At 37.4% G+C, this 19,303-nt stretch overlaps 1 protein-coding gene across 1 annotated transcript in view; it reads right to left on the reverse strand.

Annotated features, from left to right (window-relative positions):
• Positions 1-19,303, reverse strand: part of LOC148414801 (collagen alpha-1(XI) chain-like) — a 68,088-nt gene that overhangs the window by 12,031 nt on the left and 36,754 nt on the right. The window contains exons 20-46 of the mRNA XM_088429632.1: positions 18,263-18,316; positions 18,133-18,177; positions 16,908-16,961; positions 16,778-16,822; positions 14,597-14,650; positions 13,002-13,046; positions 11,941-11,994; positions 11,814-11,858; positions 10,975-11,028; positions 10,848-10,892; positions 9,879-9,932; positions 9,684-9,791; positions 9,544-9,597; positions 8,572-8,625; positions 8,277-8,321; positions 8,053-8,106; positions 7,900-7,944; positions 7,116-7,169; positions 6,987-7,040; positions 6,777-6,830; positions 6,526-6,633; positions 5,174-5,263; positions 3,467-3,520; positions 2,399-2,506; positions 2,212-2,319; positions 1,946-1,999; positions 1,812-1,865 (exon numbers count right to left, since the gene is read on the reverse strand). Of these exons, the coding sequence (XP_088285758.1) occupies positions 1,812-1,865; positions 1,946-1,999; positions 2,212-2,319; positions 2,399-2,506; positions 3,467-3,520; positions 5,174-5,263; positions 6,526-6,633; positions 6,777-6,830; positions 6,987-7,040; positions 7,116-7,169; positions 7,900-7,944; positions 8,053-8,106; positions 8,277-8,321; positions 8,572-8,625; positions 9,544-9,597; positions 9,684-9,791; positions 9,879-9,932; positions 10,848-10,892; positions 10,975-11,028; positions 11,814-11,858; positions 11,941-11,994; positions 13,002-13,046; positions 14,597-14,650; positions 16,778-16,822; positions 16,908-16,961; positions 18,133-18,177; positions 18,263-18,316 (1,647 nt within the window). The remainder of the gene's footprint in view (positions 1-1,811; positions 1,866-1,945; positions 2,000-2,211; positions 2,320-2,398; positions 2,507-3,466; positions 3,521-5,173; positions 5,264-6,525; positions 6,634-6,776; positions 6,831-6,986; positions 7,041-7,115; positions 7,170-7,899; positions 7,945-8,052; positions 8,107-8,276; positions 8,322-8,571; positions 8,626-9,543; positions 9,598-9,683; positions 9,792-9,878; positions 9,933-10,847; positions 10,893-10,974; positions 11,029-11,813; positions 11,859-11,940; positions 11,995-13,001; positions 13,047-14,596; positions 14,651-16,777; positions 16,823-16,907; positions 16,962-18,132; positions 18,178-18,262; positions 18,317-19,303) is intronic.

Below are 19,303 nucleotides of genomic sequence, written 5' to 3' on the forward strand. Positions count from 1 at the left end.
ATCCATCCTCAAATGTTTAACTTTCTTTCCTTGTACTGATTTCATTTTGAACAGATGCAATTTCATTCCTGATTTTCCTTTTTTATTTGTTTTTTTTCAGCATTGGTCCGAATCTCCCTGGCACGTTTTTGGGTTCAGCGAATTTATTTGATTTTACACATGCAAATTCTGTAGAAAAAAAAAGGCCTGATCCCAGCAAGAACCTTTTTTAACCTTCCAAATAATAACCCCAACATTCTTGCAGGACCATCGCAAATGGAGCGCAGAAGACGCTGATTTGAACTGACAAACAAATGTTCACTAATTGCCTGTTGAGCAGTGGTTTTACCTGCTCTGGGCCAGTCTGTCTTCATGTTTATTTTTGTCATTTTCGCCCGCGCCCACATTTGCTGACATTTGGCTGCTAAAGCTTGAACGCGCCGCTCGTTATGCTCCCTCCTCCCCTTGAGTTATCCGCTATTGCTGAAAGTCTTCACGTCACGCTAATGAGGCAAACGTGAGGCCGGACGTGTTTGGCAGCTCGTCGACATTGGATGCGCTGAGGCGCTTTTTCCCCTTCAGCTTGTGATTGGCAGCTTTGGCACGCTGATTTTCTGCTGTGTTATTTTTATGATAACGTTGTCAGCAGGGTTTGTTAAAAAGTTGCAGAGGAGTTGGACAAAACTCTTAAAATCAATTGCTGCAATTCAAAGCAGTTTCATTATAAGAGCGTGACTTTTTGTTCGCCCGTATACAAATGGTTGGCTCATCAAAAGGAGGTTTTACACAGCTAAATAAATCTTTTGTTAGGTTAGTATTTCTCAAATCACTTTGGCTAATTAACATAATACCGCCACCAAATTTCTCCATCTGTGACTTGGCAACTGACTTGAACTGAATTTTCATACCTGCTTTTCAAGCTAAGGCTAGACTACAGTGAATGCTCACTTATTAAAATGTTGCCATTTGCCAATTTTTTTCAGCGCCCTCTTGGCGCAAGGAACTATGTTGAAGTGAAGGGAGGAGGTCAATCTAGTCAGGCCATTTCAAAAATAAAGTGCTGCCTCCAAGAGTGAAAACACAGTCCATGCTCTTTCTACACTTTCTAAAGTCTATCTTTGATTCCTTACATTCTGACTAGTCGACTTAAAAAGAAGGTATTGATGTGGCTCCTTTTAAAGTATTGTCTTATGTCGGGCTGCACAATTAATTGAATTTTACTCACGATCATGATATTGGCTGTCATGACTAATTAAGCTGATCCTTGGCAATTAATATTTAAAAAGCCTCATCGTCAAACCAAGCACTTTGTCATCCTACCACCAGGGGGAAGTGTTTCCCACATGTTTGCATGACAAAAGCTTATGTTTTTCTCACCCTAATATAACAGTGTGAAATGGCTTTGAGTTTCTCACCTGATTCCAAATATATATCGTGCTAGCTGTCAATTGAAACCAATTTTGAAAAAAACTGGCGAAAAATTCGAATAAATTTGGTTTGAGATGACCGAAAATTACATTTAGACTGCTATTTGATTAAAATTTGCTTAAAAGTAAACATTGTGCTTGGTTCTAAGTAGGCTTAGGCATCATTTTCTTTAATTGTTTTGTTAATTATTGCATTTATTTTAGTTTATCATTATTATTAATATTTATAAGTATCAAGCCTTGATGCCTTGTTTAAATACTGCTTGTAAAAAAAAGGGCAATAAATAGACATGTTTGACCAAACATGATGAATAATCGCGATTTCAATACTGACCAAAATAATTGTGATTATTTTGGCCATAATCGAGCGGGTATGGTGTGAAAAGAATGGAGAGCGGTACTTACAGCTGGACCAGGAGCTCCGATCACACCCTGAAGACCACTGGGGCCCGGTGGACCCTAAAGAAAGAGCAATCATAGAGCCGATGATGCTATATATTCAACCAAATGGACATTTTATACGAAAACAGGAAACTTACAAGTTCTCCTTTGTCTCCTTTGGCTCCTTTCTGCCCAGGTCCGCCAACCTCTCCCTGCAGGATGATACAAAAGCAGCACAGCTTACTTTCCTGAATCCACCCTCCATTTTCAAATGTATTTTTCAAAGTCACCTTGACAGCAATTGGCCAGGTAAATATTTCTCCTGAGATTCTACTTTAATTGGCCTCCACAACAACCTTGAAGGGAGTTTTTGCACTTAATTGATTGTCTGCGGCGTACGTGACTAGGACTACTTTACACCCACCTTGTCACCGTCCTCTCCGGGTGGGCCCTGAGGGCCGGCTGAGCCGGGAAGGCCAACTGGACCTTGGATGCCATCGCGGCCAGCGGGACCCATTGGACCTTTCTCTCCCTAAAGGACAAGAAATACATACAGATGAAAAACGGAGCGTATCAACGACGATGACTGTCGGTGGGGAAAATATACTTACAGGAGCCCCCTTTTCACCAGCTGGTCCCGGTGGTCCCTGAGGGCCGTTGCGTCCCGTCAAGCCGATCGGACCTCCGGGGCCGGCCGCGCCTCTCTCACCTGGGGAACCCTGTCGCATTGAACACATCGGACAGTATGAGAACCGTTCCTGGATGGACTCTTTGGATAAAATGAGGTTTATTCAAATGCACAAACTGGACTAAATGGAAAATCTGGATTACTGAAGCTTTGTAGATAACACTGTTGATTGTGCAACAAATCTCAATGTTTTTGTTTCCATCTGATACAAACTCAGAAAAAAGAGCCTTTTAAAAGTCTCGATTTGTTCTTAAACGTTACATCAATAATATTATTTGGCATTTCAACCTGCATTAGCTAAATGAGAAGCAGATGTGCGAAATACAAATTAAGTAACTGTGCTGCCTATTAAATTCAAGCAAATCAACACATAATATGGATGTATTTCCCTGATGGCTGTATAATAGTAGCATGAAGCCAAAGCTGACATATTCAGTCTAAATGATGACATACCTATCACAGGCTAAACTGTCTGTCAAAATAAACGACTAGATTGATCGATGTTGCAATCACACTTAGTGAGGTTGCCACAGCAACAACATCAATGTCTCATGGTCACCATCCCAAAATATTCCTGCCAATTTCAGCTAAGTGTCTCATTGCGCTCATTCACAGAGGATCTTTTCATCTTTGCAAATCAGCTATCATCTGATGGGTTGTCGCTGGAGAGGTGCTTTAGGGGTATAATTGTGGGACAACTGTGTTTTAAGGCTCTTCAAAGTCGCCTGTCAGTCAGCTTTCTCCCCATTCAGCTGTCGCAGAGCCTTTTCAAGAGACACACTTATTTATGGAGTGCTTCCCCGTAAGTGATCTTGTTCGCGCTTCCAATTTGAGCGTATACAAATACTACCGGGGAGGATGTTGTTTTAATGCGACAAATCAGTGGAAACGTGCTTTTCGTGACAGATTATTTGCAATGAGAGTAACCAAGACACACAAAAATCAAGTACACTTAAGTATTTACAGTGCAACTGTTATTGATGTTACTTACAATAGGGCCAGGGGGACCCTGGGGCCCTTCTCCTCCCTTTAAGCCACCTGGACCCTGAGAACACACAGAGAGTAGAGTAGGCATCAGATTTGGAATTAAAAAAAAAAAAAAAAAAAACATGTGCCTATAAGTCAAACTTGCTTGTGTAATGGATTTTGTCCATTTAACAAGTTTTGACTCCCCTCTGGGAAAGAGAAGTGCCCGGAGAGAACCCACGGGGGCTCGGGGAGAACATGCAAACTCCACACGGGATTGAAGTGGATTTCAACTCAGGTCCTTTAACTGTGAGGCACACTTGCCATTCACTGCTCCACTGAGCCGCCCAACAGCAATTTAAAAGGTTCACAAGTCCCACATAGACTTTGACAGAGAGTGCCACCTGGTGTACCACCTGCTGTACCACCTGGTGTCGTGGATGTGCGTTTACACTCCACATCCAAAAGCAAAGCCCGTACCCCGGGACTGCCACAAACAGACGTGTAATGCTGAATTGTGAAATCTCACAGATGTGTCATTGAATTTAGGCGAGGCCACATGAAATTAGATCATCATGTTTATCCTGTGTTAAAAAATATGCCTGAAAAGACACAGCAAACTTGCATTATTGGTTTGAAGTAGCGGTGATAGAAAATGGATGAATAGATGGATGGTTTGAAGTGACTATTTTTGGTATATTTTGGTCAAAATTGTCATATGGGAGCCTCCATTGGACTTGAAAATTCAGCCTCTGAGGCCAAGTTGAGTGGTCTTTCAACGAGAAAAATGCCAAAGAGATGTTGGTGATTGAAAAAAAATAACATAAGGGTGACGTTACTTTCAAACCTTTCCAACTGAACTTAATTGCCTCGTGTATTTTGTACAGAGTAAAGTATGAGGACAAAGAAGGGTTCAGGTTTATCTATCTCAGGATGGCTGTCATGTATTTGGCTTCTTGGCTCTACGGTGAGAGCTGTGCTGAATCACCACTACATATGGGAAAAAGGCTGCTACCCAGATGCAATAAAGGACTTTCATTACCATAACTCATTCGCGGGCCCAAGACTGTGCCAGCGGGCATGGAGGATGCCGAGTGAGCAGAAGATTCCACACGGCAAAAAAAAAAAAAAAAAAGGCTAGGAAAATATATACTGTACTGTATGCGTATGTGTGTTTGTATGTTTGTACCTAATTTTTTTGTTACCTTATTTAGCTACGCAAGAGGGTTGTTTTTTTGTAAGATCCAGCCACAACGACTGCAATCATATACACATAGAAATGGTTAAAACAAAAACAATTAAGGCAATTCAGGGTGTGTGTAAGACTTTAACAGGGTTTCTGTATCAGAAAATCTAATTTTATGCTTTTAAATGCTGTGACTGGAACAGTAATTTTTCTTTTCAAATTAAGAGCAAATTAATTGGAACATGAAAAATGCATTGCTATATTGTGTGGCAGTGATTCCTGTGCAGAGCTCTGTATGCTTTTGTTGTGTTGAGTTTTATATGAATCCACATTGGCATTAGTGATGTTTTTTTGTTTAATCCAAAAATGCTTGGCTGGCTGAAAAAAAAAAAATCACTGGGTGTTACTGCTGCAAAAAAAGTTGAAAACCACGGCATCAAGCCTTCAAATTTGAGAGTTTTTTTTTTTACATTTTTATTAAAACACTTGTACAGAAAACAAAGTAAATAAAGTGTGTGTTTTTACATGTGACTGAATGTTACTTACATTAGCGCCTGGAAGACCTCTGACCCCTTGGAAGCCACGCAGTCCTGGAGGACCTGGCTTACCGCTGGGTCCCTGAGGACCTGGATCTCCCTGTAAAGAAGTAAACAATCCACTGAGCGACTGCTAAACAACAAATTACACTTTAGATTCGGCAAAATTGCTGCAATGGTTTTAAAATACCAGTTATTAAAAAAATGCTTGAATGGGACTCATCAAATAATAATAATCCATAAATTGAGGATTTAAAAAGTTTTATGAAATTTGTTGCCAAAATATTTGTTGACATAAATGCCATGATTTAAAATCAAATACAACATGTCCATAAGTTTAATCAAGAGGCACTGCTGTGAAAACAGTCAAAGTGAAATTTTAGTGCATGTTTTAAACGAGGAAACTTTGCACCAGCAGGTGGATAAACAATTGTACCTCGACTTGCGAGATAGGAAGTCTTTTTCTCATCTTCAGTTGCGAGAACATTTTGAGTTACGAGTGTAACATGAAATGATTGCATTAGTTTTTTAGGATAGAATACAAATGCTATTTTAAATGGGAACATTTTAGCAGCCTTGCCATTTTAGACTAAATTTAGGGACACCTCCAGTTGGGCCTGTAGTATAATATTCAAAAGTGTTTGTGTTATTATTATTTTTTTTTAGGAGTCCAGACATTCACTGATAGGTACAAAAGTAAACAATTACTTTCATAATGAACTACTCAAAGTACTTATGTTTTTTTCAAATGTTTGGCTCAAAGAGGTTCTAAAAATGGCTAGTAATGGCAATTAAGTATGTACTCAAGAACCTAATTACAGTGGTAAACTAAGTTATTTATTACTTGGGTATTTAAGTACTAAAGAAACTGATTACATTATGTAAATGAGTACAAAATGAATCAACTACTTTATGTAATTAGGTAAGAGAATAATCAATTACTTTATATGATTAAGTACGAAAGTAATCAACTACTCCATGTAATTAGGTAAGAGAATAATCCATTACTTTATGTCCTAAAGTAATCAATACCTTCAGATTATTCAAGTATGAAAATAGATTACTTTATCTTATAAAAGTACTAAGATCGATTACTTTCGGAACAAAAGTACTAAAGTACTAAAAGTACTAAAGTAATCAATTCGTTTAGTACTTAATCACTACTCACTACTTCAACAGTAGCCATTTTTAGATCCTTTAGCCAAACATTTGAAAAAAAAAAAAGAAAAGAAAAAAAGATTAATACCTGGGATTTAATGCCCAGATTCTTTGGGATTAAATGTTATCATTTTATTGTGCCAATCCAAACAAACTATTTTGTTGTCTTTCACTTATTTTTGGCTATGAAAAGCAATCGTTTACCTTTCCGCCCTCCTTTCCAGCAGCGCCTGGCAATCCTTGCTCTCCAGGAGGGCCTGGGGAACCAGGGTGACCTCGCTCTCCACTAGGTCCAGTCTCTCCGGTTGGACCCTGGCGGGAAACAGCAAATAATTCAATTTTCACTGGGATCATTTATTTTTGAAACCTTTTCTCTCAAATTTAAGAGGATCGCATCTGCTACTCGTGCATATTTTCAAGGAAGTAAGGAACCTAAGGAACCATAAGGAACCTACTTGAGGTCCGACCACGCCTCCAGGTCCTGGTGGTCCGGTTTTTCCTTGGAAGCCCTGAAAGGAAAAAAAAAACAACAACTCAGTTTTCTTTTAAAGTTAGCCTACTCAATTGTTAGCTTAGTTGGATAAATACCTAGATAGAAGGTTTAACGGGATGTGGTTTAGTGAGAGATCAATTGGAAATTCAAGGGGATTAAGATGAACACTTACCGTCTCTCCTCTCTGTCCTGGGTGACCTGGCAGCCCATCTTTTCCTGGTGGGCCCTACAAATGGGATGGTGAGCCAAAGAGCGTGCCATTAACAATAACAATAACAAATAATAATCTGCAGTTACTTACATTGGGTCCCTTTGGTCCAGGGAAGCCAACAGGTCCTTGTGGTCCTTGAGGACCCTTAAATGAAAAATAAGTGGTTGGTAAATTGGAATTACATTTCATGACTTTCTTTTTTTTTAATATGTATATATTGCAATCTACCAATAAGTATATTATTTTAGGACATTTTAATTAACCCATCGGCTCGTTAGAAAAAAAAAACAAAGCAATAAAAACAAGTAAAAATCATAGAATTGAAATATACAGGAAGCGAAATGACACCCACAATAATAAAATTAAAATTGTAATATTCAAATGAATGATATGATATGATATTATATGATATATTGTATTTCCAAGTGAAATCAACCCACCAAAAAAAAGATATACATATATATTTTTTTTAATTTTTGCTGTGGACAGGGACAAAGCACATCCATGAATTGTGAAAATCCACAAATAATTGATGCTAATAACTGTCATAGAAAAAAAAACTAATATTTTCTTCAATTAAAAAAAACATAAATAAGCAGGGGATCGGTTATAAAATAAAATAAAAAAGCATGGGGTGGGATGAGGGTTTCTGGGGGGGACGATTCAGTGATATTATATTGAACCTCATATTTAAAAGAAAGGAAAAAACAAAACCACAACACATTTACAGTAGACTTATAGATTCTGCAGTAAATCTTTGCGGCAGAAAACAGCAAAAGAAATTACTGCACGCTTTGAATTAAGAAGGACTTTGTGCATGAACCTATGACCAATAATAAGTTAAAGGTTAAAGGTAACGGTGTGTAAGACTTACCCTCTCTCCGGGTGGCCCTGAGGGCCCATCATTGCCTGAGGTGCCCTAAAGGAAGAAAATAGGACAAAATATCTTCAGCATTCTGCAGTTAAAAAAAAACACAAAAAAAAACATTTTGATTTATTCACAAAGTCCACAAAAGTGACTTATCACCTTAGCTCCTGGCTTTCCTGTAGGTCCTCTGGCACCACGCCCACCACGGGGACCCTACACATACAATACCATCATCATAACAAACAAATATTGTGTGGAGAAATGCGTTGGGAATAAATGCATATTGTACACCCAAAAATTGTACCCCCCCCAAAAAAACTTCTGTGTTATTATTGTTTGTGCATCATAAATCATTTATGATTGAGAGGCATGAAATTGCCTACCGTGGGACCGCGTTGGCCTCGAGGTCCAGATTTGCCAGCAACTCCCTGACAGAAACACAAACAGCAACAAAACAATTGGTGGGGAGTGGAAGTAGTTTTTAATGACTTTTAACATCATGTGACAATTTCTGGACAAGCAAACTGTCATGGTGTCTTGTTGCTACAACCATCAAGTATCTCGCTGGCGATTTTTGAAAATGGATATCTTTTTAATTAAAGTGAACAAATATATTAAAAAAGTCAAAACAAAGCATTTACAAATGGATCATCGCAAAATAAATTCAAATGATCTCACCCTTGCGCCTTTTTCTCCATTGGAACCAGCAAAACCAGGGAAGCCATTGGAGCCCTGTTGAAAAAACACAAAGAAAATTTAAATAAATAAATAAATAAACAAATAAATAAACAAATAAAAAACACCCTGCAAGAATCGGCACACATGAACTGTGATTCGAGGAAAACTCACATGAGGCAATTGGCAAAATAACTGTCGGTACTTGAATCATTCGTATGATTTCAATTTTTATTTTTTCTATTTATATATTTATATATTATAATTATATATAAATATTATACTATACTAATATTATACTTTATACTATATATTTATAATAATACAATTAAAATCTACTAAACCTCTAAATGCTCTTTAATTGATGATTCCATGTAGTCACAGGTATGATAGTGCTATATTACATTCAAAAAAAAGAATAGAAAAAAAAAATAAAATACAGTGTTCCCTTGTTACATTGCAGTTCAGTTATTGCAGCTTCACTTTATCACATATTTGCATTTATGACCATAACTTTAGCAGTTTTATTTATAAAAATAATTCAACCTCTACTACATGGATTTTCAATTATGAGAATATCTATTGCAAGTTTACCTCACTATTTTTCTTAATATTTTTGAGAAGTTACTGAGAAGTTCCAAGATTCAAAGATTAAACCCCCTATAAAATTAAGCCTACATTTTCACTACTCACAACTAATAGAAAAATAAAAAAAATAATAAATGGAGGAAGAATTTTAAAATAAAAGCACAAATATAACGTAGAATATAACGTACAAAACGTAGAATTTTAACAAATATCTAGATAAAATAAAATAAAAATTAAAACATTTGCAAATTAGAGTGCAAGAGAAAGTATTTTACAGTGTAAAATCTCTCCCATTTTGTGAAAAACTAAAGAAATGTATATCTGCACAATTGTTAATTTCCAGCCAATCAGGTCACGGTATGTCATCTAAGTGTGTATTCCTCTTACTTTGGAACCTTGTCTTCCAGGGTATCCTGGCAAGCCGGGCACACCAAGTTTTCCCTATACAACAAACGACACCGGAAATCTTTAAAACAAAGTCGGCTTGAAGGTGGAGGTCAGTCTTGGCATGTCACGTGACGCTTGACCTTCTCTCCAGCTGCACCGATGGGACCGGCATCTCCGTTGGGTCCCGCTGTGCCCTTGGGGCCCTCGGGTCCGTCCTCTCCTCGGGGTCCGGTTACGCCACCCTCACCCTGGATGACCCCAAGACATCCTCTTATTAGTTTTTCCTTTCCTGTTTATCTCTGAGACTTATTCCTGAAAACATTTAGAACAGTCACCTTGTCACCCTTGAGGCCCATGTCACCTTTGAAGCCAGGGAAGCCATCTTCTCCCTAGAGGGAATAAAAACAATTAAGTTATTAATGACACAGTGTATTTTATTAGTAAAATCCAGGAACACATGAAGCATGGGTGATAACTGACAGTGACCCCTTGTGGCATTTTGGATTAAAACACCTAAATCACGTTTGATTAAACATCTGTGCGACTTTACCGACATCTAGTGTTTGTAGGAAAAAAGTGCAGCTTCGTGCCTCTGAAACTGTTTTTTCGATGAGAATGAATAGGAAAGTAAAAGACCTTTGCTCCTAATAAAAAGGAAAAAGTTGTGGGAAGAAATTATACATTGTGTGAGTAAAATGAAGTTACGATTTCCAAAAACAAAGAGAAATAAGCAATTTTTTGTTTCTTTAAAAAGATTGGAAACAACGATAATAATAATAATATTAAACATTATTATTATTATTATTATTATTATTAACACTACTACTAATACAACTACTAATAATTGTTATCATGTTAAACATTCCGATGATGATAAATATTCATAGTTAGTTAGTTATATCGAACAATGCAGCTCGCAAAATATTTGTATATTCAATCAACTTCCAGTGAATTCTTTTCCAGTAATGAAAAGTGTCCATCCTTTCAAAAGAAGGTTTTTAGAAGTTGCTAGAAATGTACTCGAAACACATTTTCCCGTTTTTACTTGCAACCACAGTCACAATGGACCATAACTTTGAGGTATTTTATCGCAAGACAGTACAGTATGGAACCGCATAGTAAATCTTGGTGCTTGGTGCACACAGTGGCCAAGTCACAAAGGTTATTATTGTTCAATCGTGCGGTTGAGGCCTTCCAAAAAGATCATTCCTCTTGTATGGTTGGTGGCTGTCTACACAATCAGATGGTGTTATCTTTGCCAATATCTGCACTGTTCTTTTGGAAGACGTGAAATACATGTTTACCTTTTCTCCCTTGCCACCTTTCAAGCCTCGGATTCCTTCTGCTCCCTGGAGAAAGTGACCAATCAAGTTAGATCTGAACTCATTGTGTGTATTCATCACTTTTGTTCAAAATGTGATGAGCGCTCACTTTGACGCCACGGGGTCCAGGGTAGCCGATAGATCCCATCGGTCCGGGGAAACCCTGTGGACCAGCAAAAATGGACTTTATTTGATATACTTCCATTGATTTCCCAGAAGTATTTAACAAGTTACACATGTGGAAAAAGACTGACAAGAAGCGGAACTTAATTGCGGACAGTGAAAAAGTCAGGTTAAATATTCTCTCTTCTATGTCCTGAGCATAATTGGCATGTTTTAGGTAGTGGGCCGCTACACTCAGTAGGGAAAAAACCCAAAACAAAACTATTTTTAGCAGCAATAAATCCTTAACAGTGTTATATTTTTGTCAATGAAAACTCCCCCTGTCCTTTTTCCAGCTATGTGGGGACTGCAAAATTCTTTGCTCCAAGTTGTCAACAAAAATCTTTTATATATATATATATATATATATATATATATATATATATATATATATATATATATATATATATATATATATATATATATATATGCAGCAAATTAATTAAAATGAGTAATACGATGACAAAAATCTTGTATGAAAAATGCACTGAATCAACAGTACAATTGAAAAAAATAAGACAAATCAGAAATATAACAATAACAATATATTTAAAAAACACTCACAATCAAAATATTGAATAATCAAAATGAAAAAAACAAAAAAAAACAAACAAACTGCAGTTAAAATTAAAAACTAGGGCTTTTGTGGTTTTCTTGGTACGTAAGCGTACCATTGTTTGAAGTACTGTTTTTTGTCTCTCTCTCGCTCTTTCAAATCAAGACACTGTACAGAATGGTTATTAATTTGTCATGGTAACAGGCTCATATATCACACATTTTACTTACAGCTGCTCCTTTCTCTCCCGGAGGACCCTCTTTTCCTGGGTGACCCTAATAAAGAACAACAAACAAATAGACGCTGACTTAATCGAACATCATAACAACATACAGACCGAAAAGGGAATTTACTTACAGGAGGCCCATCGGCACCAGCCAAGCCAGCCAAACCCTGTTTACCTTGAGGTCCCTACATTCACGTGACGGATGGACAGAAAAGACAGCAAGTCAACACATCAGATCTTTTCAACAAATTCCAACCAATTGATTTCCCAGAAATTACAGTACATGTGGATAAGACGTTTTCTTTTATGGTTTTAATGCTGTTTTTGTCTAAAAGAAAAACACTGCATTTTCAAGAAACACAAAATATGTATTATTTCCCTCAAAAGGTTTACAACTGGAATACCTGAGGTGATTAGAGCATTTGGTAGGTCAAAAATTCATAATATCACTGATTTTTATGCATTTTTTTTATGGCAAGCACTGCATAACCCCTAGGGAACAGATATGGTCCCCATTATAAAAGTGTTTAAACAATTCAAACATTTTTTTAACAATATCACAACTATAACAATAAAAATATGACAAACTATAACTATAACTATAGTTTGTCATATTTGTTTATGTTCTATGCTGTTTTTGCTGCAACAACCGCTGCTTTTTTCAAGGGACAACCACAAATTATGTACACAGTGGAATAATTGAGATGATTATATTAATGCCTTTGCTTGTTTTAATTTCTGGATTAATGACAACTAAAAAAAATAATCACACTTTTAGGTTTGCACAAACTACAAGTTGATGCCATCACTTCACATAAGAATTTGTCTGTGTTTATACCAATGATATCACATTTCTTGTGCATTTTTTAAAACGAAATAAACAGTAAGTAGTATGAAAACTAGTATAGATAAGAACTTTTATTCACAAATATTTGCGAATCACGCTTGGGCTTGTTCCTGCCCGTGGCAAGGGTTTACTTTAATTCACAAAAACCCCATTTTAGAGGGTCTACTTGTATATGACATGTAATTCTTTGTACTAAACCTCAAAGTTGTCAAATTTGAGGCATGCGGAGTCAGACGAAGATAACAATTTGGAGCTTTCTTCCACAGCAGCACATCTGCTGAAGCACTTTTAAGTAAAAATTGATTTTTTTTTTTTTTTTTTAAACAGGAGGCAAGGAGTACTCACTTTTTCACCGGGAGGACCGATCGGACCTTGAGGCCCAATGAGACCCTGAAAAAGAAGGCAAGAAAGACAGAGTGGGCGTTACACAAAACGTGCAAAGAAAAGAGCACCTGTCAAGTCTGTTTCCAGTTTTAATTTGCTTATTTTCGCCGCTTCATTGCTTTCACATTGGAAGTACTTGAGCAGTGTTTATTCAGACGTGCTCAGTTGCCCATGCAAATGGACTTTTATTATTATTTCCTCAAGTCGCTTGACTTTACTCCTGAGGCTTCCATCCATGAGAAGAATAAGCCATTCGGAACATATTTGACATATTTTCCCCTTCATCGAAATAAAAAAAAAAAAAAATTGTGCTGAGGCCTCCTTTGACACTGTTATGTTCCTGATTCAACAGAAACCGAATAAAGAAAAAATGTGTCATGTGAAGATATTGTGTTCAATATATAATTAGTTTTAACAAACTCAACTGGATAATTCCATTTTAAAATACCTCTTTGATTATAAAACAGTTTAACATTTCTGATGAATTATTGTTTCTTAGAATTCAATTAACATGGATAGTTTGGGCTTTGGAGAGCTTTTACATGTTGTTGCATACTAAGAAACTTGACATGAGCCACAGCTGTAGCATCGTAAAATCGTTACATCCTTGAATCATAACATACATCCATGTAATAATAATCATACTAGTTTATCTATTTTGGAGCAAAGGTTAAATTTTAAAAAATCGCACTTTGGATGGATCCTGTAATGTTTATTTCCCGAATATTTGCAAGTTGAGTTCATAGCAAGTGATAAACTTGAGCATGAATAAAATTTACATGAGAAATTACCCACTGACAAAGTGAACAAATGAAGGCTGCAAATTTATGAAATGAACAATTTTCATTTTAAAGTATGCTCATGATTGATTTCACTTATTTGCAACTGTTATAATGAATAAATCTAATAAAATATTGTATAAATGGGGTGTATGAAACATTTTAAGCATCGTGTGTAAGAAGCTTGGTGCATTTCCCAAACAAAATATTTCTTCTATATTGGAATAAAAGTGCTTCAGCGCCGTTTGAGCAAGTATTCAGACTTGAAAAAGAGATGCTCAAAACGTTTTTTTAGTTTTTCTAATGCTGAAAACTTTTCATGGATCCCTCATGCAGTATGTTTTTTTTAAATCACATGTATATCTATTGCTTGTAATATGTAGCCCTTTCTCTCAAACTAAAAAACGATTTTTTTTCCAAAATGCTTTGGTAAAGAATGTGATATAAGGATGAATGAGGTATAAACAATGTTTATTGGGCTCCTTGGATACTTTTGGATCGTTAAACAGCGTCCAAAACGATCCCGGGACATAATTACTGTTCCTCCTGAGAAGTGAACCGACGTCAACTCCTCGTGTGAATTTTTTGTGCTAAAAAAAGGGGAGGAGATAAGAGCGCAAAGTGTTTGCACAGACGGCGAATGGGGAAAACAGACGTCTGAAGAGGAGAATAAAGAAATAGCGAGGGCTTGAATTTAAGGCAGGAAGTGATCATGTTGAGTTAGAAAACAGAGGCTGCAGACCCACTGACAAATTGGTGGATGGAGGGAGGACTTACATGAGGACCAGGCAGACCCTGCTGTCCGGGAGGACCTGGCTCTCCTTGTACACCCTTCAACAGGGAAGAAGAATTGATTATGTCTCAACATTTTGTATAAAGATACTTTGTGCACTTCCCACATAGACCGCATGGGGTTATTGTTGCTACTTTTGTCTTGTCGTATTAGAGGTCGCCACTCAACTGACCCATTTTTTGTTAAATCTGGGTTTGGTACCTGGCTGGGAATCAAACCGGTGCGGAGTTTATGATATATTACATGCATTATATGCACTTTATGACTAAATGCTATTTTGGCTGGTGTGGATACTTTGACTCTTTATTGCTGCTAAACATAAAAAACTACGCCTCTGAAAATTTTATGTTCTTTATGTTCTTACCAATTCTGGTTGATTTCCCTTCCAATGACACCTCATTTGTGAAGCTTGACCCAGTAGTGAGATACAGGGGTCAAAGGAAGGCAGTCACACCCCCTTTTGCCATAAATGTCAATATTTGCCGAGCTGTAGCTTCCAAACCACTGCTTTGACTCACCAATATTTAAGATTCAGTGTCTGCTATCACTAGTTTTATAAAATTCCAAATCGGCTTGGTTAAACACATTATTTGGGATGGAATGACCCTTTGGAATTACGTCACATTTGTATTGCTGCTTTGTTCATTTTGTAAAAATAATTATTGATGATACTTTTTTCTTAAAAAATAAAAAAATCCGACAATGAAGATTTCCCTTTTATGTTCATGTATGAATGGTCCGAGGAATTCAATTTGATAATGGCAATTTTTTAAAGCCTTGGTTGAGTTTGGTGTGGAAGATCACTATCAAAAATACATCAACCCCTGATCTATTCAGCTTAAACTTGGATAAACCTCATCAAAATGAGACAATTGAGATAACTTACAGGGATGCTGGATTTATTTAGTCATTTTCAGAAGTAATGAAGTTGATATTATGTCTATGACTAATTTGACAAAGAAATTATATACGATGTACAATTAATACCTTTATAAACACATTTTCCACTTGCTGTCAAGTGAAAATCATGGCTCACGTGTTTTGTAGGTTTGGTCATAAGACATCGGCAAGCTGAGTCGGGATTACTTGTTATTTGAACTCTAATTACATGTGATGTTATTTTTAGTCACGTCACATGCAAAATATTTTCTTTTTCTTACGTACTAATTGTACAGAAAAAAAAGAATAGTTTAATTCTCAATTTAAGTATACTGTAGGCAAAATTACAACTTTTTCATGCTAATGTTGATGATTTCAGACTTGGTAGAAATCTTGTTTTTCTTCAGATGTAGGAATAAACCTACCAAAAACCAATGGGGTGAGCTGGAAGACTATTACTGTCCTAACCTCTCAGATAAACACATAAAAAAAACATGACAGCTAAAGATACTTCAAATAAGAAAAACCCTGCACGCTTTTATTTTGTGAAGACCTCATTTTTGTCCCAGCATATTTTGGACAATATATGCTTCCAAATAGGTCGAAACAACATGAGGAAAGCCCCATGCCAGTGACGTGTGACCTTTCATGGAAGATTTGGTGTTTATACATTTTTCATTTCATAGTGAGGTGTTTAATAGGTGCAGTGTGTGTTACGGTAACATCTGGAAGCGGATTGCTATTTTTTCACCTCTTTTCGGGATTTAAATGTGTCACAAACCACACACAGACAGAATAACCTCCCAGAGGGGAATCTTCTTCAGATGTTCCAAGCTTAATATAAACATGTCGTGACAACTTTGAAGGGAAAGAAAGCTAATGAAGCATCAGTGTAATCCATGTGTGAGGACAATGAGGTCTCAGAGATTAACCAAATAACATGTTAGCTTTATGAATATTTTCATGTCAATGACTCAATGACCGCATGTGGACTTGTTTAGGCTTCTTGACCGTTGAGCCCACCCCAATTCAGCTTCTCGGCGAGACCCTAGCGAAAGCTGACGGCATCCTCATGCTCCTGATGGATCTTTGTAGTTAAAAAAAATAAAGTCTCTTGACGACTAGCCTACTCTGTCATGTGAAAATGAACTATGACGTGATTAACGTCAAGTGGGGCGGATGACGAAGCGATCACTCTGGTGGTCTTCAGACATATGATTCAATGCCATGCTTGGATAAATATAAACACAAAACACACCTAGAAGAAACCAAAACATAGTCCTCACCATGTTTCCTTTGGGACCCGCTTGACCGTCAAGTCCAGGAAGACCCTGCAGGGAAAAGGGTTTGACAGGTTTGAGCACTTAATCAGAGAGCAATGCAAGCACAATGAGATGTGAAGCGCGGCGTACATACCCGCTGCCCTGCAGGACCGGCAGAACCTCTGGGGCCGAGCAAACCTCGAGGGCCCTGTGGGGCAAAACAATTGCAAAGAGCATTTTGTTACTTTGTTTTGTTACTTAGATGTTACTTAGATTGTTTCCATGGAGTGCATAAGATGTGTTTAGAATGTACTCCCACGCTGATCCACACCTTCTTTCAAGAAGAAATGTTTGCATTGTATAGACCCCCTACTCCAATTAAACCCATGCAACTACTTCACTTCATCTTTTAGAACCACCAGTGGTAGAAAGTAATATTAATAACAAAACTGGACGGGGAAAATTTTATATAACTGTATGAAACACAATACACCAGTAAGGAATAACCATAAAGAAAACAAAGAAAGGAGTAAAACAGGAAATATAGAGTACTGAGTAAAACAGCAATGGTAAAACGTCCTAGTGTATTGAATAAAAAAAAAAAAAGGATTGAGAAAGAGTAAGAAAAAAAACAAGTTTGAGTAAAAATAAAGAACTGCGCAAAAGATTAAAGAAAATAGAACATTGAATAACTAATGAAAAATGTGTAAAGTACAGAGTGAAACAAAAAAAAGAGCATTAATAAAGGAAGTGTAATGATTAAAGCACAGGGAAAAGAAGTAGAGTATTACGTAAAACAGAAAAAAAATATTCATGAAAAAGTGAGAATGCTGGGTAAATAAATAACGCAGAAAGGAACTTTGAACAAAACAGTGAAAGAAATGGATAAAAACCATAAAAACCAATCGAGCTTAAAATCTATCAGCAAAAGACATTAAGCAAGTTCAGAAGAGCAAAATAAATCAATAAAGAGAGTAGTGAAGAAAGGGAGAAAGGAAGCAAGGAAAAGCATGAGGAACATTGAGTAAAATCTCAAACAAAGAACCTTGACTCCATAACAGCCGAATGCTTTGCTGTCAGTTGTGACCCGTTCAATGGCAGTGTCACATGTGGTAATTTGGAGCGCTCCAGAACTATGGTGCTCATAAATACTGACCTCGTGTGGTCAATATGGGTATCTCCCACTCCATCACACCTCAATTTTGGGACTTACTGTATAATCAAGTGTGTGCATGTGCGCTCACTGTCATCTTACAGACAATATGAGTCTTTCTGTTCTCACACACATTGTTTTTAGTTTTGATGACCAGCTTGATTTGCTGCCGCGCGGCAGACTTAAAGTGCACATTTTCTTTTCAGAAGGCAATAAATCCACTTACGCCCTCGCCAGCCACACCTCTCTGTCCAACCTGGCCGTCTTCCCCCTGCCGAGGCAACGAGCGGGGTTACTGGCACGGAAACAAAAAGGGGGGATATCTTGGAATTGGAGGGAGCGTGCAGACTACTCACTCTTGGCCCGTCTTCTCCTGGAGGTCCTGGAGGCCCGGTTGGACCGTGCTCCCCCTGGAGAGAAGAGGTATCAAAGAGAAGTTAGCTAAGCAAGGGGGGAGTGGCAGGCTCACAGCTGGGGCAGAGGAAGGAAAAAAAGCAGATGACTCGGCAATTACGAAAGGACGCCAAAACTTGAACCTAAAGCAGCACGGCTGACCACATTTGGAGAATTCGCTTCCCTGTATTTACAAGTCCTCTATACGTCCTTTAATTACGCCATATAGGATGCAATTGACGTCTGGAAATAGTCGTTCAGAGATTTCTAAAGGACTCTTCCATGGCCACCGCCCTGGACAGTTTTTTTTTTTTTTTTTTTTTAATGGGCCTACACACCCTACAAGACCGCTAGGAACCAGCATCTGACGCTGATCAGATGCTGTTTTCAAAAGACACAATTGTGTGAAATCTAATTTATTATGTTTCTTTGGTACATATCCATCTATTCTCTATATTGCATTCTTAACCTCATTAGGTCTGCATGTTCAGTCATACCTGTGTGGAGTTTGCATGTCCCAATCAATGCTTGTGTCATTTTTCTCTATTCATAAAAAAAAAAAAAAAAAAAATGCATCTTGAAGTGCATTGAAGACTATAAAGTGTTTATCTATGTGCGCTGTGATTGGCTGGTGTCCAGTACTGGTCAGGCCTTTTGCCCAGTCAGCTGGGATAGGCTCCAGCTCACCGATGACTCTCATGAGGACAAATTCTATACAAAAAGGCAACCACTGTGCACGACAGAAAGAAAGAACAACGACTAGAAATGATAACAGTTGAAGACGATTGAGATCTTTAATTTTTTTTCTATTAATAATACTATCTCTGTAAACCAGAAATTAATATAGATAGCTACCGTGCGCAATAGTACCATACAGAACAACTCCCAATAATCCAATCAGGCACAACAATCGCTTTTTTAAACCAGGCAGGCACATGTAGTGTAATGTATGGCTTTTGAAACAAGTCCTCGAGTAATTCAATTACCAAACCTCCTTATTAATG

The sequence above is a fragment of the Hippichthys cyanospilos genome, chromosome 12, assembly GCF_059441005.1.
Source record: "Hippichthys cyanospilos isolate Australia breed blue-spotted pipefish chromosome 12, RoL_Hcya_1.0, whole genome shotgun sequence".
NCBI lineage: Eukaryota > Metazoa > Chordata > Actinopteri > Syngnathiformes > Syngnathidae > Hippichthys > Hippichthys cyanospilos.